The 16,515-nt window shown below is 39.4% G+C and overlaps 1 protein-coding gene across 1 annotated transcript in view; it reads left to right on the forward strand.

The window, feature by feature from the left end:
* The window catches only part of SLF1 (SMC5-SMC6 complex localization factor 1), a 227,738-nt gene that overhangs the window by 187,030 nt on the left and 24,193 nt on the right, over positions 1–16,515 (forward strand). Inside the window, exon 15 of the mRNA XM_073624518.1 lies at positions 4,235–4,329. Coding sequence (XP_073480619.1) covers positions 4,235–4,329 — 95 coding nt within the window. The remainder of the gene's footprint in view (positions 1–4,234; positions 4,330–16,515) is intronic.

Raw genomic sequence — 16,515 nt, forward strand, 5'->3', positions numbered from 1 at the left:
AGTCTGAAAAAGCGCGAATCGTCTCTCACCAAACTTTTACTAACACGAGATTAGCAAAAGGAGCCCAAAGGGTGCCGCGCTTCGTTCTGAACTGGACTTTTCTAGTCTCGTCGTACGTGGTGTACGTCACCGCGTTCTTGGTGATCAGAAATTCCGACAACTTTGTGCGACCGTGTGTACGCTAAACAAGTTTGAGCCAACATCCGTCGGAAAAAATCCATGGATTTTGTTGTCGGAATGTCCGATCAATGTCCGATCGTGTGTACGGGGCATAAGTGTGATTTTAACCTTTTTACTGTATATAATAAACAAGAACCTACTACACTATATGGATTCTTTTTCCTTCATGTATGGGTGGTGACTGCATAGGAAGATACATCGCCCCGCTCACCAGTATAAGCTCAATAGACCCACATGCAGTATTGCTAAGGGGTCCATACCATCTGGTGAGTAAAAGCACAAGGGGGGTTGTGAAACGCAGTTCACTGTGTGATATTTTGGAACAACTACAGCACTTTAGGAATTCTTGCACAGAAGCACCTTGGAAGAAAGTGTTGTTTTGGGACTTTTCTAGTCTGTCTTGGACTTTCACTAGCTACCTGCTTTCTAGCTTATATGGCATCAGACCTATTTGATTTATTTTGTTTGAAACCCACAAAGTGATTGATTTATATTTTATTTTATTTTTCAGGGTGCATGCACATGCACATTGTTTGCACTTTAGTCGTTTGTTGTGATAATTAATACTGTTTGCACTGTGGTTTGTTGTATACTACTGGAGTCTATTGCACATAAATAGATGACAGACCAAGCAGCAGTGTGTGAAGGGCAGGAGGTTTCTTTGAGTACGGTACGTACTTTTCAGACTTCTACTTACCTTCCAAAAAGAGCAGATACCTTGTGATTTTCTGAAGCACTCCAGTCTCATTTCTGTTCATACTTCTAACATTTAATTATTATATTGTATGGAAATTCCCTAGGTCTTTTTCATGTTTTGTAATTGTTTTTGTGTGCAGGCTTTTGGGTCACTGGAGAAACAGGAGTTCTTAGTAAGAACACATTGGTCCATAATTGGTATTCATGTGGCTAAATGTTATTGACTTCCTAGAGTCTGTATTCTGTTCTCAGCCTCAATTTGCTAACTGAGAGGAGCCACTGCACAAACATTATAAATATTAAGCTGAAGTTTTGTTTATTTTTAGTATGGGTATTTATATAGCGCCAACAATTTACACGGCGCTTTACATTCACATTAGTCCTTGCCATCAACGTAATGTCCTTTTTTCATAGATACTAGAGCCAATTTAGATAGGAGCCAATTAACCTACTACCTGTCTTTGGAGTGTGGGAGGAAACCCAGAGGAAACACGCACAAGCACAGGAAGAATATGCAAACTCCATGCAGAAAGTGTGATTTTCAAACTGAGGGCCCAAGTGCTGCAAGGCAGCAGCGCTAACCACTTAGCACTGTGCTGCCCAGTTTTGTTTTGTTTTTTCTTGCTATACAGCACCAGGAACATAACTTGCCTGTAATGTAGTGTATAGCATGTCCAGCTGGTGGCTGCATACTAAAGACATATTTTCCCCACTGCTGCCCAGTCCCCACTACAGTGCTGATCCTCATGCCCTGCTACACTGCTAGGATTAGCATTATCTGCTGCCAATGTGAAACCGTTGCATCAATCACCCGCCTCATCCATCCATCTATTCCATTCGTAGTATTTGTACTTTCCCAGAATGCAGAATGTTTTGCGAATGTAGCACCTGCAGATGAATGACCGGATCCACCTCCTCCAATCACAGAACACTTTGCATTTTGAGAAAGTATGAGTTCTTTCAATACCTGCGTTTAGATGTTCCTGCTTTAAAATATGTTTAGCCATGTTGAGTGTGCTGTGTTTACATGAGTGTGACTGTGTAATCAGATCCTAGGGCACACAGAATTCTATTTTCTCCAAACACAGCTAAACTGACAGCATCTAAACAGAGGTAAACGCTCCCTGTGAATGGCACCATTGGAAAATCATTACACATATTTTTAGAAAAAATAAAATTGCATTCAATTTTAGTGCAAAAAAACACAATATAATACCAATTTTTTGGTAGAATAAGGCCTCATACACACAGACGTTTTTACAGTGGCGTTTTTGACTTTTTTTTGCCGCTTAAAAACGCCACTCATCTTGATCCGACTTCTGGTGCGACTTCTATTCAAATCCCATAGGGAACCATTGATTTTGAATAGAGGCAGAGAAACGCGCCTGAAAGCTAGTGCGGCTAAACGCGCATTGACGCCAATCGCATTTTTAACGCCGTTTTTTTCCTTGCATCGGTACTAGCTTTACAGCTCGTTTTTTAAAATGTCTGTGTGTATGAGGTCTAAGAATGATGGGTTTTGTCGAGTAAATAAATACCAAGCATGTCAAGCCTTAGGCTTCATGCACACTGGACATTAAAATAACGTTATAAAAATGCAAGTAGCTTTGTAGTGAGTCTTTCAAAGTTTTTTAACATTTTTGCAATAGCATTTATTAGCGTTTTTATAGTCTTTCTGCGTTAGCGGTTTTAGCGTTTTTTTTTTTTTTTTTTTTTCAATGGATCAAAAACGTTAAAAACCACTGGCGAGCCATGTTTTTGAGCGTTTATGCGCGTTTAACGTTTTTAAGTGTTTTTTTGTGGTCAGAAAAAAAAGCTCCTGAACGCGATTTTAGGGCATTCAGACAACAGCTCATAAACTCCACTGCTGATAAATGTCCAAAAAAGGTCCATGTGTGCATGGACACATAGGATAACATAGAGGGGAGTCTGTGGGCTGTTAAAAAAAAAACGCCCAAACTCCCAAAAACGTCTGTTGATGATCTTCAGTGTGCATGGAGCCTTAAAATTGAAATGGCAAAAACAGGGCCCAAAATTTTCCATGTACTGTATATTACAGTGGTTCTCAACTCCTGTCCTCAGGACTCGCTAACTGAAATACATCACAGGTGATATAATTTGCTGCTCAGTCATTGCAGTATTCTAGTCTGCATCTCCCCAAGGTAATACATAAAATCTGGCCTGTTAGTGGGTCCTGAGGACAGGAGTTGAGAAACACTGGTATAATGCTATAAAAGCCTTTACAGGTTCCGAGTTCACCATGACTTATGGTCCTAGAATTATTGCTCTCACTCTGATGTTTGCAGCGCAATTGCTGTTTATATACACATGCGCGTTTTCTTGTATGTATATTTATGAGGTGACGGATGCTCATTACATTTTTTATTAATTTTCTTTGTTTTGTTACATATTATTTTCTTTTACACTTTTTTTTCATTTAATGTGGTTGCAAACCATTACTTATAGTATACCTAGTGAAGTGACTAACTACAGAGATGAAACAAATCCTCGTACATAGGTTGTTCTTATTTATCTGCATCACTCTCTTCTCTACAGCTTTCCAGAACATACATCTCTCAGCTCTGAAAAATATGGGATGGGGATCTGATGTCTCACACTGCAGAGCACAGTGAGGAGACCTCTGAGCTCTGATTGGAGGGAAGAGAGACATACCCCTCCTCACAGTGCATAGGAACATGGACAGTTATGGCTGTCAATCACAGGCTGTGTCCTGGAGCTCTCCTCCCACATCACCAATTATCTCTTGGTGAAAAGTTGTTAGAAGTGACTTATGCTGAAAATAGGAATGAGGCGGCACAGAGGAATGACACTCAGTACTTTGGATAGAGGCAAGTCCACAGTATAAGAGGATGTGCTTTGTTCATATTTCATGTCTGAGATTTACTACCTCTTTAACTTTACTGCTATCACAAGGGGGCTAACACTTCCTTTCTATAATTGGCATAGGTAGGTGACATGTCCTCTTCTTAGAGACATCAGGGGTCTCCCCTGCCCTCCACTACCGCTAGGCCTTTCCCAACCTACAATAACCGGGGAATGACAGCTCTGCATCTGGACGTGCATCTGGGTTCATCTATTACAGAGGAGATCAAGGAATAGATGTTCCTCATCTTTTTCTTGTTTTAATCCCTTGAAACACCAGGAGGTTTATAAACACGCCTTAATAGACAAGGTGTTAAAGATATCAGATTTAGTAATTTTACTTAAAAATAACAGGTGCTGACTTGTGTTGTAGAGCCTGACATCCAAATAAATGTAGAGGAATTTTATTTATGCATGTTAGAAAATGCTAACTTCTTTGTCATGGCCATTCATTATTTATTTGTGGTTTGAACAGGATTGCCTCAAAGTTGAGGAAGAGGACTCAAGGAGGTGCCGATGCTACAGTACCACAATTTAGCCGACTAAAATCCAGCTGCCAAAACAGGAAAGGTAGACCTCCATCTATATACGTATCTTGTTATGGTTTGAATTTGAATTATCTCCAGTAATTTAGAGAACATTTTAAAGATCACTTTACAAAAAAAATGTAAAAAATTCCACCCTCCCTAGCCTCTATAACTATACCTAGAAAGTCTCCCCAAGCACTTACATACCTCTCATTGGTCACCCAAAATCTTCACCTGTACAGTAATTTACCCCATAAGCTTGAATCAAAGTCTGTTGGGAGTTACTGTATAGACACAGCCTGTGCAGGGGAAGATTCTGAGTCTGTTCTTGGGTTTTCTTCATAAGAAGACTAGAGAGGCTGTTTTTTTTTGTTTTTGTTTTTTTTTGTCTTTTGAGTTAGGCATTTATTTTTAGAATTCATGTTAGAAGAACACGAGACCTTGCCCAAGTGCCAGAGGTGTTACTATCAGTATTTAAGGTTGAGCCCGGGCATTTTCAGAGTCCAGACCAGCCTGAGCTATCCATCCAGGGAGCTGTCAAAGCGGACAGCCAGTCATAGGTGTCGGAAGAATGCCCAGCCCCACAGCCACATATATTCAAGGGGCACATATACATGTAGGGCTGGGAATATCTCCAACATCTATGATTGGCTGTCCCCTTTGACAGCTTCCTGGTGGGATAGCTCAAGTGGGTTCAGAGTCATGGCTGAACATTCCTAAGCTCATACCTGTCCATATTATTACTGGAATAACCCGCAAAATAACAGCATACAGAAAGCAGGTGATGTGCATATAATATATTCTTTATTCTCATATGTGTTAAAAACTATTTATGGCATCCTTTTATTTGGTCAGTTTTTCAATATTGATTTATTTTGCCATTAAAAAACATAATTTCTGTACAATTTGTGTTTTGACCATACATCTGTTCTGTTATTAGTGTAGCTATCATCTGATTTGGTAGTATAATTCTGCCTGTCTGTCTGTTTCAGACCTAGACATTTTGTGAACAAAGGCTGGGTCTCGTTAGTTTGCACAAATTTCAGCATATGGACTGTTTTACTCCAGGCACTGAGCCCAGACTGCATCACCCTTGGCTTCATTTAAAACTGTATTTAAGCCCAAATATTTTACAATGAAGTCCTGTTATATTTCCCTCATCCCCCACACACAAGTTAGTAAAGAAAGTACTGCTATACTTGTTCCAGATTAGTAAACAGGTTTTACATTCTTTAACAAATCTGTTTACCAGATATATTAAGTAATGCCACAAATGCAAACAGGCTCAATATACACTTTTAAGACTGTAGATTTAAAAAAGAAAACAAATTCAAGGGTATTTCAGTAAAATAAGTGTACAAGGGAAAGGTGCTGTAACACATATAAGTGATTTGCACATATATTTATTTCCCTTCACCCTTCCTTTTTTTACCATATTTTGTGCTGTTACAACATGAAATTAAAATGTCTCACTTACAAGTAGAGTCGTCTACTAGTTCCGCTCATGCGTGATAATGTTCAAGAGATGTTTTATGGACGACCTTCACAACGAATAGAATATCGTTAGTTCGCAAATGATACAATACAATTTTTCCATTTTTTTCAATCAGTCTTTTCCGTTCACAATATCGATATCGGGTATTACTTGCTGGGCATCAATGAGTAGAAAGTCGGCCGATCGTTTGCAGAATGGAAATTTTCCCCCGATATTCTTAGTGTGTATTCCTGCCATAAGGCTTCATTCACACGAGCACAAGTATGCGTGTACCCATGTGAAAGGTTGTCTATGCCTGCATTGAATGCACAGGTGTTCCATGCATTTATGTGCAGACTGTCCAGTTCATGTTAATGGGACGCAGCGGCTGCATGGACACAGCCGCTGGTGCCAATTTGACAGTCATGCAGATGCATGTCCACTAATGCAGACTGCGTTTAAGAAAACACATTCTCACAGCTGTAAAATTGAGACCTGCGGCTGTGTCCATGCAGCCACTGCTTCCCAATAGACATGAATGGGACTGCTTGTATGCGGATGCACAGAACACCTGTACATTCCATGCAGGCATATACAGCCCTCCACACGCATGTACACATGGTTATGCCTGTATGAATGAGGCCTTACACAGCATACGTAACAATTTGAAGGTGCAAAAATAATTTTTTGTCACACAGAAGTTAAATAAAAAAAAAAAAAACAGACATTTATTGGTCTTTACAGGTAAAATATGGAATGGTCACACATCAGTACAATATCATAATTTTGCTTGACCATAAAAAACAACCTGGTAAAAAATGTTCAACACCCCTGCATCTCTCTTGGCAATATCAACTGTGAGAATATTATTCAGCCAATATTCGGTAGAAGTCCTTCTAGCATTGCATGTTTTCTAAGCAAAATTTCTCTCCAGATTGGTTTGGGACTGTTAGTGAACAGCAGTTGTCTTGTCCTGCCTGTCTTGTCCTGCTTTGGGCCTTCTAAGAAGTTCAGGATCTTGTTTCAAAGAACTACAGTGTAATTTTAACCATATATTTAGGATCTCTATCCTTCTAGAAGGTTACCCTTCACCACAAAGTCAGTTTTTGCAGAATGAACTATGTTTTCCTATGTTTTGAATTGCCTTGTGTTTGAGTCCATCAATCCTGCCCTCAATGCTGACCTGTTTCTTAGTCCATGCCAGTGAAACGCATTACCACACTGTTATTGCCGTGCTTCATCATGGGGAAGGTGTTCTCAGATAGATGAACATTGTAGGCTTTTCATCACATACACCTTTGGGATTAAAGTAATTCTAAAGGTATAAATGAACAAAAAAATAACAAACATTATACTCGCCTGCTTCGTGCAATGGTTTTGCACAGAGTAGCACTGATCTCTTCTTTTTGGGTCCCCTGCCAGTGGTTCTGGCTCCTCCCCCTTGTCAAGTGCCCCCAATAGCAAGCCTATGGGACAGTTGAGTATGCTCATTCCCAAGCCGCGCTCCTGTAAATGGACATTGTCCATTCACACACAGAGTGCGGCTCGACCCCACCCCTCACTCTCTCCTTCTCATTGGCTCACTGGCTGTGATTGACAGCAGCTGGAGCCAATGGCCAATGAGGAAAGGCTCGGGAGAAAAAACAATAATGTAAAAAAACCTTCTGCCTTTAGAATCACTTTAAGGCTAAAGGTTAGGTTCAGATTTAGCTTCTTTAGACCAGAGAACATTTGTACACATTTCCCATTTGGCATACCTCAACAGTAATTAATATTGTTCCATCTTTGTGGAGTGTATGAGTAAAAGAATTCCTATGGACCGTTTTTACCTACCTGGCCTGTGAAACTCAACTTCTTCTTTAGAATTACCAGACTAGACTAGATAGATTTGTGTCTTTTTTTCAACCAGACTAAGAGCCCAATCACACAGGGGCAACTTTGGATCCGACTTCAAGTCGCCCCAAGTCGCCCCTAGTCGCCTCAAGTCGCGCTACACGAAAAAATCAATGTAAGTGAATGGATCTGTCTTAATGCACACTACTGCAGTTGCTCCGGCTTCAGAAAAGGTTCCTGTACTACTTCAATCCGACTTGAAGGCAACTTGTACCCATTGATTTCAATGGAAGTTGCCTCCAAGTCTGATCACTGTTCATACTGAGGCAACTTTACAGGAAGCAGAAAAGAAACAGAAAGTAATTTCCTCCACTAAACAGCCAGCCCCCTCCTTCTCACACACAGCTGATAAGCTCTGATTGGCCACTTGTAAAGTTCCCTGTCCTGGAGGCGACTTCAAGTTGTGTTGTAAGTTGCCCCAAGTCTTGCTGTGATTCATACTCAAGTCGTGTCCAAGTGGCCTCCCAAAGTCGTGCTGGAAGTCGTGTTGCCCCTGTGTGAATGGGCTCTAACTGTGTAATAACTATGTAAGATTGTTCTGGAGAATGTTCAAAAGTTTACAATTTTTTAACCCAATTCTGATTGGTGCCTCTCTAAAACGTTATCCTTTATTCAAACCCTGATGCCACCTAGACAAAGGTGTATTTTTGGGAACATGTGACACTTGAAAGCAGGTGGTTGTTACAGCACTTATTTAGAAGTTTCAGGGTTGAATACTTATGTAGTCAATACTTTTGATTTTGTTTTGTTTTTTAAACTTGGAAAACTCTTTTTTTCTACTTTAGCATCATGTACTATTTTATTTTGAACAGTGATACACAATGCCAGTTATATGCATTTTTATTACAGGTTATAACAATACAAAATGTGGAAACATCCAGGGGAAAGAATACTTGTATCAGTTCTATACTGTATGATGTTAGTAGTAGTTGTGGTCTAATCTGCCAGGTTGCATTGAACTTTAGCAATTTAATCCTATTATGCAGGGTTCATACACTATCTGGCCACTTTAATAGGTACATCTGTTCAATTGCTTGGTAACACAAATTGCTAATCAGCCAATCACATGGCAGCAACGCAATGCATTTAAACGTGGTGAAGACAACTTGCTAAAGTTCAAACTGAGCATCAGAAAGGGGATTTAAGGGACGTGGCATGGTTGTTGGTGCCAAACGGGCTGGTCTGAGTATTTCTAATACTGCTGATCTACTGGGATTTTCATGCACAACCATCTCTAGGGTTTCCCAGAGAATGGTCCGGAAAAGAAAATATCCTGTGAGCTGCAGTTGTGTGGATGAAAATGCCTTGTTGATGTCAGAGAGGTCAGAGGAGAATGGAACGATTGGTTTAAGATGACAGAAAGGCAGCAGTAACTAAAATAAACACTCCTTACAACCATGGTATGCAGAATACCATCTCTGAATGCACAACACATCAAGCCTTGAAGCAGATGGGCTACAGCAGCAAAAGACCACACCGGGTGCCACTCCTGTCAGCTAAGAACAGGAAACTGAGGCTACAATTTGCTCAGGCTCACCAAAGTTGGACAATAGAAGATTGGAAAAACTTTTCCTGGTCTGATGAGCCTCAATTTCAGCTACGACATTCAAATGGTAGGGTCAGATTTTGGCCTAAACAACATGAAAGCATGGGTCCATCCTGCTTTGTATAAATGGTTCAGGCTGGTGGTGGTGTAATGGTGTGGGGGGATATTTTCATAGCACACTTTGGGCCCCTTAGTACCAATTGAGCATCGTTCAAATACCACGGCCTATCTGAGTATGGTTGCTGACCATGTCCATCCCTTTTATTCTCTTTTGATGGCTACTTCTAAAAGGATAATGGACCATGTCACGAAGCTCAAATCCTCTTAAACTGGTTTCTTGAACATGACAACGAGTTCACTGTACTCCAATAATCTCCGCAGTCACCAGATCTCAATCCAATAGAGCTCCTTTGGGATTTGGGATGGGAGATTCGAATCACGGATGTGCAGCCGACAAATCTGCAGCAACTGCATGATGCTATCATGTTAATATGGACAAAAACTCTGAGGAATGTTTGCAATACCTTGTTGAGTCTATGCCATGAAGAATTAAGGCAGTTCTGAAGGCAAAAGGAGGTCTAACCCGGTATACTAGCAAGGTGTACCTATTAAAGGGGCCGATGAGTGTATATTTCCTGAATATGTTTGGGTAATTTTTTTTAAATGAACAGGTGCCATGTATTACCAAGAATAGTAACTGGGTAGATGAATAGGATAATCAATATTCTACTGTGAAATCACAGTTTATAAACTGATGAGGAGTTAAATTATTGAAGAATCTAAATGTATGTCTTCAGACACATTTTATTGAGAATGTTCATTTTTTAAAGGAGTTATCAGAATCCCATTATGGGGTAGGTATGCCAAGGCTGTCTTCTTTGGACCACAGCTCATCAGCTGTTTCCCACAATTTGTGTGCGTCTTAGAGGACTGAGTACACAGAAGCATTCACATTATGCAAAAATTCATGCCGTCTCAATACTGTACATGTACAGACATTTACAGAGGGTGATTTTGGATGAAAGCTGATTGAATATTGGCATGTTTTTAGATTGAGGGAGGAAACCAGAGCAGGGAAAACCACACAAATGAAAACCTTTGTTTGCAGTCTTTGCTATACACATGTTCATATTATTGCTCATTCATATGTAATAAAATTAAAAGATTAGGTCACCCCTTAAAGCCCGACTCCAGCCAAAGGAGTTAAAGTGGAATTTTAGCCAAAAAAAGAAGTCCTGCTAGATTACTTCAGGCTGTCCCCCTTTTCAGATATAGTTACTATATGTAAAACATTAAAAATAAGTGCCTGCGTAAAATCCAGTAAATGCATTGTCTCACCCTGCACATGCTCGGTTTCTCTCTATTTTTTGGCACTGTGCCAAATTTGTAGTTGCCAATCTGCTGACAGCCTAAAATGTACTACTGTTCAGTGGCTCTGAGCTTCAGCAAAATGGCAGCCTCTGGCAACAAAAAAAAACAGGAGCAATGCTGGAGGCAATTTTTCAGCACGCACTAATTTTGGTAGTATAATTATTAATTTGGAATGTATGTTTCTTGCTAAAGAACAATATTTTTATCAAGTTGTTATGGGTAAAGTTTAAGAGAGGTATACAATTCTGCCAACCTGGAACAACATGGTGTGCAGGCAAACTGAGAGAAATTCATTTGATTATTCCGTTATGTCTAAACTGTATAACCTGAAACTAAAAGTTAAACTGCAACAGGTAGGTTCAGTAGTGAACTTATTTTGTATACAAGTATACGGTTGAAAGTCGTTCCACTATTTTTCCAAGCACACAATAAAAAAAGTTTTCATCATGCCCTTCAAGAGGAATCCATCAAATAGAATCTATTTTTGATCAGAGTGTATTTTAGGTAAATAATGTGACGGGCCTTTTCCACTTGTATTTCTGTTTTGTAAATTACCCATACTTTGTACCGAAAAGGCATATTGAGCAGAGTTGTTCTAAACATGCTATCTCTTAGCAAAGCATTCACTTTGCTGCATCAAAGCACTGTGTCGTGTCTGCGGCATCTGAATGCTCTGATGTCAAGACTCTTTTTAACTTCAATGGCTGCCCCAGAATTGTACCTGTGAAAAAAAATTGTCCCTATTGGGTTTTTTCTTTTCAGTAAAATAAAATGTAAAAATCAACTGCAGGTCACAAGTTAAATCAGTTAGTAAACTGTTGTAGCATTTTGTAAACTATTGTAACGGGACTAAAATCAAAACATCTGCTGCTCCACTCCATTTGTCTTTATTTCTAGAGAGTTATAAAAGGGCCTTCTGATTAAGAACTTCCATGTAATACTTGCTAAGCTATTCTACTATCACTGCTAATGTGTGTTATTAGTTTTCAAAGAATCCTGAATTGATCACAGTGGCCAAGCCTGTGATTTATCACCTAGGACAGCAGCTCTGCTTTTTTTCCCATTTTTTTTTTTATTATAAAAGAAAAAAAAATGATCTGTATGTTAGACAAGATAAAGTCAGCACAGTATCTGAACAACTGCTGAGATCCAGAATGGGCCTACTAGTCAGACGTGAACAGAGATGTGTGGTAAGGCACAAACAAAGGGCTAACTTGGCCACACACATTAAGATTTCTCTTGAATCAGTCGATTCCCTAACCACGATAAACAACGTCTGCAATGCTGGCTATTGTATTTTTTTTTATATCAAATTATTTTTTTGTATTTTTTGTTATTGCTCATTCCATACAAAAAAAACAAGACAACTACAACCACATCTTAAACATTATAGGGAGAATCCCCCTAAAAAAACAGGAGGAATAAATCACCTTGTGATATACATGAAATAAAATAAATTAAAATATGTTTGAAGAAAAAAAAAAGAAGAAAAAGCTACTAACAAGACAAAAAACAAAACTAACACCTCTCAGATTAGGATAACTAGATTTCAGTAAGCAACACATAATATTGCCCTAGATCAAAAACACCCGTCACCCCCTGATTTTTTTTCCACCCTATTTGTCTACTTTGATCTTATAACAACATCCCTTCTCTTACGAACTCATCTCTCCTCCCCTGCCCCTCTCCCCCTCCTCTCTGCTAAGCGAGCCATCATATAATGGGTTTTTAGGATCAAGCCAATAGGACCATATTTTTTTTAATTTTTGGGGTAATCCCCTGTGTTTATACGTTAACCTTTCTCTTTTTAAGAGAGACACAAAAGGCAGAAAAAACAGATTGCTGGCACCCCTCAAGGAAGCCTTTTGTGTCTCTCTTCCTTTCCTCCACACATCGAGGTACGCCCAACGGATGACGTCATTTCCCCTGTACGATCCAAGCCAGGAAGCTGAGATCTCCTTTAGTTCCTGCCCTGTAGACAGCATCCTGTCCAGTGAGAAAATACAGCTGATCGCTGGGAAAATAACGTATTGCTGGCACCCCTCAAGGAGGATCCTTTACCAGACAGATATCCCTATGATGCCTTCATTTCTGTAAGTGCATTTATGTTTGCGCTATTAAAATAACGTTATAATATTGCACTTAGGTGCGCCTCCCTCTCTCTTTTACATTGCTCACAGAGTACCTTGGATATGCTCTGGGCATGGCCTGCGCCTGAATTTTTCCTAAAGCATATATGGACAAATTTCAATCAAAACAAAAAAGACAATTTCAAACTGAACTATATCACAGGCATTCTCATTGTCGTGCGCTAGGTAAACCCTTTCTTCTTATTATATTTTCCCCAAGCATAGAGTTTCTGTGGGGTATAATGGGCCCTATGTAGAATAAAAAGCTGAGTCAATTTCTGAGACGGTGAGAGAGATATCTCAGGTAGAATCTCCAACACCCATATGAATTCTTCTTCATTCAAATCTTCTATATCCTTTTGCCAATGGGTAAAACTAACTATCTTTCTGCAGTTTGTAGGATGAGGTAAAGGTCTCCTGTTAACCCTTGTTTCGTACACTGTATTGAAGTTGCCTTCAATAATATCTCAGGGGGCCTGTACTGTAATTGAAATTTTGAGATCTGACTTTGTAATGTGTGGCGTATTTGGAGATACTGATAAAAATGACTGTTTAGTAATTGAAAAAGCAATAAAATATCCCTTTCATATAACTGATATAAAAATATTATGCCGGCTTTTTTTCCATTCTAACAACTCTGGCAGTTTATTCAACTCATATAAACAGTAATTATCCCATATAGGCATCTGTCTTGTATAACCCTTATGTTGAGTAATGGTGCGTACTGCCTCGCATAACCTATGAATTGGATGAAAGGTAGGAAACTTTCTCTTATTATAAAAATGATGAGAAACTAATCATTGCACTAGTGGGGGGATATCTTAAATTGAGATATTATAAGCTTCTGCATGTCTACCTCTTCCCAACCATGCCAGTGTTGAAGTTGTGCTGCAATAAAATATAGTCTTGAGTTGGGTATCGCAATTCCCCCTCTATCCTTCGCCTGTTGCAATATTCCGAGTCTAATTGTAGGTTTCCCACCTTTCCATATAAAGTCTTGGAAAACAGCATGAAAAGTCCAAAATAATTTTAATGTGAAGCAAACAGGGCAGTTATGTAGTACATATAACATTTGGGGCATCCACACCATCTTCACCAGATTTGCTCTCCCTATCATAGTCAACGGAAATCTACACCAAGTTTTACTTTGTTGTCTAAATTTACCAACAAGAGGAAGTACATTCTTATCTACATATTCGGTAACATTTGGGGTAATTATCACTCCCAGGTATTTAAATGATGTAACTAGATTTATTTGATGAGCCTGGTGTGGAAGCCCCAAACATATTGGGTCAGTGGGCAATATTACCGATTTATCACAATTAATATTAATTCCTGAAAATATCCCATAGGTATCTATAAGTGAAATAACTGTGGACAAGGAACTTTGTGTATCCCCTAGAAACACTAGGGCATCGTCCGCATAGAGTGCTATTTTTTCTTCGCCTGTAGATCTCCGAAAACCCCACAATATCTGTGCAACCACGGATAGCCTCCGCCAGAGGTTCTACGGATAATGCAAAAAGGAGCATAGACAAGGGACAGCCCTGCCTTGTTCCTCTATTCAAGAAAAAAGGGGTCGAAGTATATCCGTTTATCTGTACTCTTGTACTCTGGGAATTATATAAAAGTTGTATCCATTTAATATATCTCAGCCCAAATCCAAAGCGTTTTAAACAGTTTCATAAGAAGTCCCATTCTATACTTTTGAATGCTTTAGCCGCATCCAGCGATTTAATACGGCTCTGTTTCCACTGTTATCTATAGGAAGTTGTAAATTTAAGAATAAGCTTCTGATATTACTGGCTGTTGTTCTATTACGGATAAATCCTGATTGATCACGATGAATTTGTTTTATGATATATTTTGACAGTCTGGTCGCCAATATCTTTGCCAGAAGTTTGATATCTGATGTTTACAAAGAGATTGGGCGATATGCATCAAGACTGATTGGACCCTTGCCAGGTTTCAGAAGCACAATAATCACTGCTTCATTCATTGAGGGGGGCAAAGAGCCAACCTCCATGGCATGATTAAAGACTTCCAACAAGTCGAGTAGCAATACATCCCCATATTTTTTGTATGTTTCCCCTGGAAGGTCATCAGGTCCAGGTGTTCTATTGTTAGGTAGGTTAGCTACTGCGAGTCTTAGCTCCTCCAGTGTTAGTGGTCCCTCCAATACCTCTCTCTCATCTGATAAGGTTGGTAAATTAATGGATTCAAGGAATTTTACTAAGTTCTCCTCTATGTAGGATGCCCTACTTTTGTATAGATCCCGATAAAATTCCCGGAATACCTCCAGGATCTCTGGGGTAGTGTCAGCCCTCTTATGTAGAGAAGATTGTATTTCAGTTATATACGATACAGCCCGCTGCACTTTTACTATAGAGGCCAGTAGGTGTCCTGTTCCTTCTCCCTCTTCAAAGTATAGTTGTTGTAAAAAAAAAATTTTGTTTTCTGTCTTCCTATTTTTGGCCACTTCTGCATATTGTTCTTGACTGTGTGACCATGCTGTTTGAGTATCTTTATTAGGATTAGCTACATATAAAAGTTCAGCCTGCATCATTTTATCAGCTAGGGTTTTTTCCAGCTGCCTAAATTGTTTTTTTTTTATATCTGTGCAATGAGGAGACCATGAAGATAGGCTTTCAGTGCATTCTAGTGTATTAGGGGTGAGACTGAGGATTTATTAATACTCTGAAAGGCAATAAGGTCTGACTTAATTTCTTCTGAGGAAAAAGTGACAACCAGTATGGATTCACCTTCCATAACTTACACCCCAGATTAATCCTGAAAGAGAGATATAAAACCAAAGGAGAATGGTCTGATATACCTCTGGCCTCATATTTAATTTCACAAAGATATGGTAATAGAGAATGAGTTCCCAAGGCTAGGTCTATTTTGGATAAAGTTTTATGAGTACTCGAGAAGCATGAAAATTGCCTACTTGTGGGGTTACGCTGTCTCCAGAGATCTATCAACCCCATCTCCGCTATGTATCTTGCAAAATCGTAGTCCCTGTTGGGGTTTGCTTATCTGGTAAGTTGAATTTATCCAATGAGGGGACCATATAGTTGTTAAAATCCCCTATTAATAACCAAGGACTATCTGATGCATACCAAATGAATTCCTTTAATATTTCCGGAGAATAGGGCGGTGGGATATAAATATTCGCAATCACATATGGTCACCCAGCCAGTATGCAATACAGCAAAATAAAGCGGCCTTTACTATCTTGACCTGTCTGCATAAGAAATCCATTCTATTAGATATAAATATAGAAACTTCTCTGGAGTATGAAGTATATGTGGACTGAAATTGAGTATTAAACCAATTCCTCTTTAAATAATGCAAGGTATTAGGAAGTAGATGGGTTTCCTGAAGACAGATTATTAAAGGCGAAAATCTCTTCAATGAAGCAAAGACCTCTTGCCATTTAGAGGGGGGTACCAAGACCTCTGACGTTCCATGAGACAACTATGTCACTCAAAGAGGGCATAAAACACTGTTAACATATAATTTAACCAAGAATAAAGCCCAGATGTGGCCTTCACCTACTGTCAGAATAAAAATAAAAAGATAAATAGAGTAAGCGTAGTCAAAGCATAGCCAGAGTCCAGTAACTGGATCAGGTAGTCGGCCAAGCCAGAGTTCAGTAACCAGATCGGGTAATCAGCCGAGCCAGAGTTCAGTAACCAGATCGGGTAATCAGCCAGGCCAGAAGTCAGGGATCCAAGTAGAGGAACAGCAAGCAGGATAAGGAGCCAGAAGCGATGTCAGCAAAGCCAGTCTTTAAACAGGAACGCAGGAGATGGT

This window comes from Aquarana catesbeiana, linkage group LG01 (genome assembly GCF_042186555.1).
Source record: "Aquarana catesbeiana isolate 2022-GZ linkage group LG01, ASM4218655v1, whole genome shotgun sequence".
Classification (NCBI taxonomy): domain Eukaryota; kingdom Metazoa; phylum Chordata; class Amphibia; order Anura; family Ranidae; genus Aquarana; species Aquarana catesbeiana.